This window comes from Glandiceps talaboti, chromosome 5 (genome assembly GCF_964340395.1).
Source record: "Glandiceps talaboti chromosome 5, keGlaTala1.1, whole genome shotgun sequence".
Taxonomy (NCBI): domain Eukaryota; kingdom Metazoa; phylum Hemichordata; class Enteropneusta; family Spengelidae; genus Glandiceps; species Glandiceps talaboti.
The window spans coordinates 4,329,778-4,340,981 of NC_135553.1; the positions used below are offsets into that span (position 1 = coordinate 4,329,778).

At 36.7% G+C, this 11,204-nt stretch overlaps 1 protein-coding gene across 1 annotated transcript in view; it reads left to right on the forward strand.

Moving 5' to 3' along the window:
• The window catches only part of LOC144434883 (uncharacterized), a 35,704-nt gene extending 33,089 nt beyond the window's left edge, over positions 1–2,615 (forward strand). Inside the window, exon 3 of the mRNA XM_078123398.1 lies at positions 744–2,615. Coding sequence (XP_077979524.1) covers positions 744–892 — 149 coding nt within the window. The 3' untranslated portion in view covers positions 893–2,615. The remainder of the gene's footprint in view (positions 1–743) is intronic.
• The last annotated feature ends 8,589 nt before the right edge of the window (positions 2,616–11,204 follow it).

The window sequence follows — 11,204 nt, forward strand, 5'->3', positions numbered from 1 at the left end:
GAAAAATGTATACACAAACTTTGAAAGCAACAGAAGGATCATTTCTGGTGATGGCCATGGAAATAGTTTCCTAGTCCATGGACATGGAAATAATTAAGACAAATTTGGAGGGTACGAGTTTCACAACAACAACAACAACAACAACAACAACAACAACAACAAATATAATTTTATGTAAATAAAGAGATAAAGATATGTTGGTGGCAGGAGATGGGAGGAGAGATACACTACTATCCATTTAATTTAATTTATTTTTTATTTATTTTATTTTATTTTATTCATTCATCATCCAACAGGCTTAGCCCAATAACAGGACGACCTTGATAAAATACAATAAATGATTGAACAAAACGTGTACCATACATCACAATAACAATTACATTATACCTTTACACAATGAGGAAAATACAATAAACATATTGTCGTCAAATCCTTGAAAGTGAGTAAATTCTTAAGATTAGTTAACTTTAACCATCAAGCCAAACTACAAAATTCAGTTCATATTTCAAACTGATGCAATCATATCAACAATTTGTTAATTATACACCATATTTACTGTTAATTCTTGATGAACATCATTTCTCATAACACAATGTGTAACATCTATTAAATATCAGTTAAACTAAATTGCATTTTTCCCAAACGAAAGAATAGCTTATTTGTTATGTGTTCACTGATACATTGTGCATTTATTTATTTACTGATTATGTATGTATGTTTGTTTATTTATTTGTTTACTTCAGGTTGTCCGTTGTTGACATCTGCTGGCTTGTCTGGTCTAGTTCAGCTCCGTAACCTAGAGGAGCTAGAATTGACCAATTGTCCAGGCTCGTCCCCGGAACTTATCCAGTACTTCACACTGCATCTACCGAAGAGTGTGGTTATACAGTAGTAAGAAAGTTGACGACAGTTCGCAGCTGCCTAAGTCGAAAGACGGATCTATTAGCGAGGTGCGAAGGAGACCACAACACTACAATACAGGATAATTAACGGCAGATACATCAATCAACAGATTTTCTCGCTCTTCAAGGATTAAACTTTGATATTTGAATTAAGTCAACGACATGGACGCAGGAATTTAAATAGTTTCCCGCGAAAAATTACGAACACTTCAGCTCAAAATTGTATAATTCGCAAATAATTACAATGTAACGATCTATACTATTTACACTGAATGAAGTCTGAGATCACATAAATAATGAAACTATCAACTCGAAATTTGTCCAAAAAGAATCAAGAATCTTCCTTCAGTTTTGATCACATTTGACTTGTGTGCAGCATTACGAAACGAAAGTAAAGAGCCAGCGAAGGATATCAGAGAATATTCAACCGGTGCATCGTGTCACAGTGTTCTGCGCTTCTTCCGTAATTTTAACTGTTGAACGAGGTTGTCGTTTACTTCAAGGACCAATGAGTAAATGAAGACTTCGCATAATTTGCATACATAATTAACTAGTGAATCGTTGTATATTTCTTCTACTTCGTCGTGGTGTTTACCAATTCTTTGAGATGATGCCAAGCATCCCGGTGACGCTTTCGGAAGAACATGCTATGTAAATATTGAACCTGTATTCGGAACTTTATCCTTTTCATTGCCATTATCATGATGGTGAATCTGTACACTATTGAATTGGGTGCCTAAACGTCCTACGCGTGCTAGCTGTCTGTTTCAGGGTATAAAGTACTGTAGTATTTAGACATTGTTTTGAAGGATCAAGAATTCCACACTTGTAACCTGATTGTAACTAGCCTCATTGTCAAACATTTCCACCATTTACCCGTCCGACAGAACTGCATCATGCGCGTGAGGAGAAAATTAAAGCATTAAAATCGCCAGGAACGCATGCGCAAATATTGAGTCTCGCAGATGTTATACGTTCTCATGTAAGCGATAGGATGATATCACAGTGTTAAGAAGTCGGTCAGTTGACTGAAAAATGAAGACTTCAATCCTTATTGGCTATGTTTTAGCGTAGTAGACGTAGCTGTTGTACTTTCCTTCTGGTGTGTTATATACAGCATTATTTCGAAAAGTTTGAAAAGCGTCGTAACATGTCAAAGTATAGTAACGTGTGGGTTAAATTAACAATATACATATATACGACACAGCGCACCTGTAGACGACGCGGTAGTACGTTAATGTTAGACTTATCCAAATAAATGAGTGCGATGCCTCGGCCTTTACATGTAATTTATTGGCTCGTACCAGAGTAAAATAAATTGTTGAGGGGGGGGGGGATAGGAACCAATCAATTAACTTGGCTTAGAATATGAACCTTCACTAAAGTAGGAAAAAGGAAAAAACAGCTGGTATGTGCAATTCGGATATATTTATAAAGTAAAATGAATTATTGAGCTTCTAGATATATTTACAACGTTGGCATATATCGTCTCGCAAAACATGCTGACACAAACAAACAGACTCACATGTTTCCCAATTTAGTCACCAGCTTGAAATTGGCATCCTATAGAGAAAATACATTAGATAATGTATTACCTGGAGGTTTACTGTGATTTTGGTACATATATTCCAATACAGTGGTCTTGCAATGCGTACGCTAGGCTAAACATATTTATGCGTTTTACAACGAACCATTGAAGCCCAAATCTTCGTCAAATTGTAAATTGGTGAATGTATTCCGCCTCCAGCCTTCATTTTTTACATTTGGTTAGCCATTTTCAAGAATACGACTGAGGTGACGTCAGAATTTTGGTTTGATTTATGCGCACTAGATGCACAATGAACTTTGCAACGCGGAATACAGATGTCATCGCAGAAATGTTTAAACTTAACGCACACTTACGCTAAATAACCATATCCGACGCTTTGCACAGCTTCTTGATTGATGACTATATTTTGGACCAAAACGAAAACGATTACTCTTAAATTAAGCTTAGATGAAAAGATTACAGGTACGCAGGTAGTGTATAGGAGTACAAAATTAGTTGTCATGCAGAAAAAAATGCGATGACTTGACGGCAGGGTAACGCTCAGTATTTATACCAAGGGCCCTTGCCCTCAGTTCAGATCCCCATTTTCTACATTCTTAACATACACTAGCAATAGAACGTGACTGGCCTGCAAAGTGCCACTTTTACGTCATCTCCTTCTTTACTCACTTATATTCAGGAGACAAACGAGGCCTTAGTAATACAGGGAAGTGTCGATAGTGCGCTACACTTTGAGAGAAGACTTAGATGACGACAATTTGGCGTCGTCGGTTTAATTTTCACATGTTTCTTATATACTGTAAGTGTAGACATTCTACCAACGGGTCTATGTTGTAAGGTATGCAGAACAAGTAGAATCAGGAAAGCCACACAACTAGCATGTATAACGGAAGTGATATTTTCATCACCTGCACAAATTCAGGCACAATATGAATTGTGACATTTTATACAACAGGTTCTATATCTTTTAGTTTATCAACAAAAATTGATCAAGTCATGAATTCTCTTGGGCACTTGTTCATGCAAATTCTTCATCGATTTAATAAGCAAAATGTTGTAGATATACTAGGAATATAGCATCCTCAGCACGTTTAACTTCATATATATATATATATATATATATATATATATATATATATATATATATATATATATATCATAATTAGGTGCGTATGGAGGATATAAAAAACATGTGAAATTGGTGAATTTAAGGCAATGATGTGTAATAAGGGACAGGATAATGAATAAGGCGCAGATATGGTGTTTAACGATGGACAGTGATTGATATTATTGTTTTTTGTTCATCGTTTGAGTTTGATACAAACGTGAACAGACGTACCTCAAATGAAGGAAAATTGTGTTACTTGAACATTATAATAATATGACAAGGTGAACCGATACGTGTTACATACACCATATCTTTTTTGATTCTGAGAAATGGGTATTTCATTCTATGTAGATAATAAGGAAGGGGTTAATGTCTGTTAATGACCTGACGTCATCATGTCGTTCGCTTCGCAGTTTTGGTCTCGTTGGCGCCATTTTGAAATAGTTAAAAGTACTCGTAAATGTAAATGTGAAAATGTACTTCCCCATGTGCAGTGTTAATGGTTGAACTTTGATACATTTTGTGATGAGGAGAACATTAAAAGCCAACTAATGTAGTCCGGAAGTATACAATTCAGTAAAACAGTGTTAAAAGTCGTTTAGATATGACAGCATATGTGTATATGTATGTGCTGAGTATTGCAGCATATGTGTCGTTTTAGCCTGGAGACTTGAAAATGCGGTCAAGGCGAACAACATCGTCAAAAGCTCCGGGTTATAGGCTATCTCTCAGTGTACTATAACAGTTGATGTGTAGTGCTGCTTCGGCTTTAGCTCTCTGTACGTTTATCACCTTCTCTTTCTACGTACACGTGTTTGAACATGCGTATATCACAAAAACTTGGATTGTCAGGAATAGTTCGACTGCCAATCTGAATCTGACATATACATGTTATATTAGTGCATACATGTTAGAGGAATGTTCTTTCCACGGTCAGATCACAGGGATTAAAATATTTGTTTTTTTATTTCTCTTCAAATGTAGAAATTTATTAATGATGATGATGTAAATTTTGTAGTAAAATTGGCTTTGAAATGCGTCATGTTTTGTGTTTTAATGACGTAACAACAGAACAATACATTACAGGCTACAAGGCTTTAATTTCTATACATTTGTACTTCCATGATTCAAAAAATGATGTAATTTTTATGTGCCTGTATTTATGCTGGTTTGAATTCAATCGTCCGATAATTATATTGACGTGGTGTAAAGGATCAATTGTTTAATGCAAATTAAAGAAAAACAGCAAAAAAAACCCACACTGGTTCAGAAACTATTTGTGTGTTCATTCCCAAGTGTTCAATCCCTCACCCTGTATACAGTAAGTACAGACTAAAATTAATGTAAAGAATAATATTGCCGTAAAGTAAGTGAAATAGTGCAAAGGAAGGTGTTATCAAAGCGAAGAATTTACGAGTCTAGCAAACTTTCATAAGGGCTTACATATTGTGAAATTACAATTTACATTGCAAATGCCAAGGGTATCTAGTACAATTTATAAAACATCCAAATGGATGGATGGAATTTCCTCTTCAAAGACAGTTAAAACGTCCTGTGAGTGAATGTAGGATTAGAAACTGTCTTTCACAATCCAGAGTTGTTCTGTCAGACACACCAGAAGAGACCATTATTTTATGGGGGCGGCCTGTAACTGATAAAGGTGGTGAGTACATGTTCACTGCCTACCATTAGGCTGACTCTCGGGTGGTGCAATAGAAACAGAAGAAGAGGAAGAAGGGTGCAGGAGGAGGAGGAGAAAAGAATTGACAACAGCGATAGAATAGAAATAGTTAAGCTAACAACATCACTGTCTTGTTTTAAACCCGTTAACTAACGGAACATCAAAGCCCAACATGGAACAACCCGCCAACACTTACTTGTCCGCACCCAATAACCCACACAATAACAACCAACACCTCCACACATACAACACCTACCCACCGACACAGACAATAGTGATGGTATTTCTATTGTCTACACTCTATATATACAGCACACCCAGAGAGTAGGCCTCAGAGTGTCTGATGATCGCAATATGCGTGAAACTCCGAGTTACACCCAAGAAAGAGTTCCAGCACTACCAAAACTATTACGCTCTGCCACTGCGGTATAGAGCACTGTCTTATAGCAGATTGATACTCACCGAGTTATATATATATATATATATATATATATATATATATATATATATATATATATATATATATATATATATATATATATATATATATATATATATATATATATATATATATATATATATATCTGTGTGTGTGTGTGTGTGTGTGTGTGTGTATGTAACTCTGAGAAAGAAAATGATTGTATAATTCGAATTACATCAACTTTGTTAATACAGCCTTGTTAGAAGGTGAATGATTATTTTACATTCTTATATCGAGTTAAGTCAATTGGGCGGCGATCAACTAGACCAGTCCTGTATATTAACTAATAATACATGGCATGCAAGAACATCAAAGGAAGACGGCAATCAATAATAATTTGGTAAAATATTATCTATTAGAAAAGTCGTGCTTCACGTTATGACATTCTATGGTCAGTAATTTTGTTGATAAAACTCGGTAAAGACTGCATTGTATCTTATTTACCACCGAATGACGATGCCGCGTATAAAGATTTAAAGGCAATCTATTGATAGTGTACGTGAGTTGCATATTGTAGATCTAGTCGGTGTCATTAGTGATACCTAGTCATTATATAAGTTATTAGCATGATGATGGTTTAGCTCTAGCTAATATTATTGTACTATAGTCGAGGGTATGGCGAGATCATGGTGTTTTCTCGGAATATTACTATTGAATAATCGTGTGGAGTTTGAGTAAGTATAGGCACTACCAGGTGAGATAATTTGAACACATTGGTAAAAGCCCAAACATAAGGAATCTTTAACGTCTCACGTTACTCGGAAAAACTGTATGTACTTAAATTCATAGCTGTATCTAATGTCATATTCATTATGTATTGTTTATGTTTTGGTCTGTCTGTCTGTCTGTCTGTCTGTCTGTCTGTCTGTCTGTCTGTCTGTCTGTCTGTCTGTCTGTCTGTCTGTCTGTCTGTCTGTCTCTCTCTCTCTCTCTCTCTCTCTCTCTCTCTCTCTCTCTCTCTCTCTCTCTCTCTCTCTCTCTCTCTCTCTCTCTCTCTCTCTCTCTCTCTCTCTCTCTCTCTCTCTATCATATAAAGATGGGAATGATTTGTTACGTAGTGACCGTACTAATGATACTGTCACAAACACTATTTTAAAAAAAACAACCGTAGAATACAGATGCTAAAGTATGTTTTATTTTGTTGTGATTTTTGTGCTAGTATATGTTCTTAATGCTCTCATAAGGTTTGAATATTGTTGACTAATTCGATATACAGTAGTTTGGCCGACATACGGGCCAGCGGGCTTCAGGTTTGTAAAGCAAATTGTCTTGGCAAGAAAATACCAGCATCATAAAATTTTGGCAAAATTATGCTAATAACGCCAGTTAGTATGCCATGGTTTTGTCCAAAATTTAATTAGTTCACAAACACAAACACAAACACAAACACAAACACAAACACAAACACAAACACAAACACAAACACAAACACAAACACAAACACAAACACACACACAAACAAACACAAACACAGACGCCAACACAGACACACAGACTGACGTGATCAATACATTAGCCCTATTTTGTAGTTACTGAGTAACAAACACGAACTTGTTGAAAAATCAAAATAAATACCTGTATTTCTATCCATATTGCGAGAGATAATAATAATCACTCGAAAGAAGATAACGTTCCTCAAAGAACTATGCTGCTGAAAAGCTGACCCGATTACTTATTATTGGAACATTGCACGGTCGGTGACCGTCATGACGAAGCTACTGTGGTTTGTGACAACAGGGATATCATAGAATGGCAAATCTAGAATCTGACACCGGTACTGTCTGACGGCAAAGCAAAGATTGCTGATCAGGTAGTCAAATTTCATACAACTCTGCTGTTTCGTGATCAAAATCAGAATAACAAGTATCAATATCTAAGACTTTCATTAATTTGTCGCAGTACTGGTTTGGGGGAAAGATATCAAGATACGATTACAATTTTGTCAGAACAAAAAGCAGACAGAACCGGAGACAAATCTATTTATGTTGAAGCGGTTGTGAAACCTTTTGATCATTAAGGTTGGATAATTATACTGTTCAGCGATGGTTATCCCCCTCGATACAAAAAGATCATACACGTCTTTTTTCAGTTCCGAAACGAAGATATGTAGAGAGTGTACGAGAGAGAGAGAGAGAGAGAGAGAGAGAGAGAGAGAGAGAGAGAGAGAGAGAGAGAAGGAGGAGGAGACAGAGAGAGACAGAGCCAGAGACAGACACAGACAGAGACAGACAGACAGACAGACAGTCAGTCAGTCAGTCAGTCATATAAGTATACACAGTACGCAGGCAGAGATAGACACAGACAGACAGTAACAATCACATACCGACAGACAGACAGACAGACAGACAGACAGACAGACAGAGAAGAGAGCAAGTCAGACAGACAGACAGACAGACAGACAGACAGAAAAAACAACAAAGATAAACAGACAGAGACAAATAAACAATCAGACAGACAGACAGACAGACAAACAGACATACAGACAGACAGACAGACAGACAGACAGACAGACAGACAGACAGACAGACAGACAGACAGACAGACAGACATCTGACATATTACTAAACCTGGAAATACTACACTTTGAGTTTAAAAGCTTTCTGGGGAATATTCGTCAGTCTTATTAATATGTAAATGGTGACTTTACTAAAACGGAAAATTGTCAACGCATAAACTTTTTTTAAAGACTAAGCGTACATATTACACTATATTGAAGGGAGAAGAACATGGACTATCACATCAAGTGATATTGTACATACTGTAGAGGAGAATAAAAATACGTTGTAAGTTAAATATCGATCACTTTCGAGATATTTCACATCGAATACCACGGTCTATAAGCTTAAATCAAGGTTGCCGATATTTTCAAATTCCATTAGAACTAGCTAGTACCGACATGAACCCTGAAAGAATATCGTTAGTCAACAGTGCATGACGAAATCGTCACCTGAATTCCATTGCCATTTCCCAAATATCATTAATGACGTTCGTGGCAATTTTACATGAGCGAACATTTTGAGCAACATTTATACTGTAACTCACTTTTGATAAGATCTCATTGATAAACAGCAACGTCAAGGCAGTTAGTTGCGTTGGATACAATCACCAAGGCAACCAAGCTGATCATGGGCTTGCATGTGAAAAGCACAGTCCTTGCAAAATTGATTTATTTGAGATTTACACAATAACTACGTAGGTAAAGTAACTAAGACCCGACAGGTTACCTTCCTGTCGTATACATTTTATCACATACACACCGTGATTCGCATCATATCAATGCGGCATCCCGTCGAATAATATATTGACATAAATGATTGACATGAAAAATCGGTAAAATACTGAGAAGTAACTTCTCGTTAAAATTCTCAATCTGGATTATTGCGTCGTTTAATGTTCATAATAGTTACCGTTGGCACGGGAACGCCTGTGTATATGCTAACTATGCATTTCCTTATATTCGACATTGATGGATGAACTTGGGTAATTTCCGTCAATTGTTATACGCTATTTTTAGAGCATTCTCTTTGTGTGCATTCCAAGTCCCCTTAACCGTCTTCTAGTTTACAATTTCTTTATTCTGACACGTGACCCTTACTTGCAGCACAGCATAATAGGAGAGAGAGAGAGAGAGACAGACAGAGAGAGAGAGAGAGAGAGAGAGAGAGACAGACAGACAGACAGACAGGACGAGACAGAGACTGAGAGACAGACAGACGGACGGACGGACGGACGGACGGACGGACGGACGGACAGACAGACAGACAGACAGACAGATAGATAGATAGATAGATAGATAGATAGATAGATAGATAGATAGATAGATAGATAGATAGATAGATAGATAGATAGATAGATAGATAGATAAATTGACAGACGGATGGACGGACGGAGCGAGGGAGGGGAGGGAGAGAGAAGATATAGTCTGAAAGAACATAGTTGCTGTTGATAATATAAAGTAAATTATTCTGATATGCTTGAAATCATTACGATAACAAACGAACTGTACGTCCATTCATGTATCACTTCTTGGAAGATGTGCCCGACATTCTATATGATGGCTTATGTTACAGTTTTACTCATCATATCAATCTCGTCTACAATATTATGATGGCATGACACTTGGCCCGGGTACCGAGTCTCTCAATAGTATAGAAAAGTTATGTGAACTGACAGATAACTATTTCAGACATGTATTCATGTCCTTGTTAGCATGCACACAATAAACAAAGTTGATCGTGAATGTTTTTCAGTAATCTCTGCACGCTGTAAGTTACTATGACAGTCATTTTATTGCGCATGCGCATTATTATTTGAATTCAGCAGCTGTTTGATAGACATGGATGGACGGACACCTACTACGATTCTACAAGCTTCTAAAGTGTATTTTAGGTTCAGTACATATGTCACATAAAATAAGTTAAACGTTGTCTCCAAATGTTCTGCTCAATAAACGATGCAATGTTAGCGATTACGTGGTTTAACAGGGTATGTATACTGCCAGGGATATAAAGTACAGAAAACCTGATTGAAGGGATCATTGGATGTTTAATATTCCAGTAGACTACACACTGTGGCTCCACAGACAAGTTGATTGTCACTGGAGTCCTATGAGCTTTCAGTGGCAAAGCCTGGCTTCCAAATGTATAATATCCAAACTAAGGGTCAAGTCAATACACTTGTCAAACTCTTTATCTATCTTTGATAAGGCACGTCATTATTTCAGTTGCGATTTTAGAGATAACTATAGAACTATTATAAGATCTTTGAAATCACTACAGAAATCTATTTGGATTAGAGAGTGAAATCTAAGTGATGACAAACTAATTCAGAACCTACACTAACAAATGAACGTATATATTAAAGTGCATGTGTCATTACAAGTGTTTAATTTAAATTGTGTTTCTTATGCACATATCTCAGTATAAGAGCTTCGACTACACTTCCACGTACACCCTCCTTCATAATTCTAAGACGGAAGGTGTGTGTGTGTGTGTGTGTGGGGGGGGGGGGGGGTCATACTGGTTTTTATCACACCTTAATAGTAAATGGAATGAATCGGCCATAAGCTCCGTAACGTAAATGATTGTGACACCTGAATTGATTCGAAATCTAGCTCTTTTCAGCAGAAATTAACTCACGTAATTACGAAATATATCACCCAGTGTTCAGCTTCAACTGTTTCATTCCCCAGGCACGTCAACATTTTCATATCCGTCAACATGCATAGAGACTGAAATACACGTCTCTCGTCTAGACGATTTTAAATTGCTTGGATAAACCCCTGCTTGCTTGACGTTATCAACCAGGAGGTGGAAAAACCAGAAACATAATTGACGTCGACTCCTGTGTCTGACATTACTGCACAGTCTATGATGATAATGAATAATTTAATTAACACTTCATATGCTACATCACACAGTAACATGATTAAAACAACGATACTAGTAGTATAGTATTTCGTGTGTACATATGCCTGTTCTGTA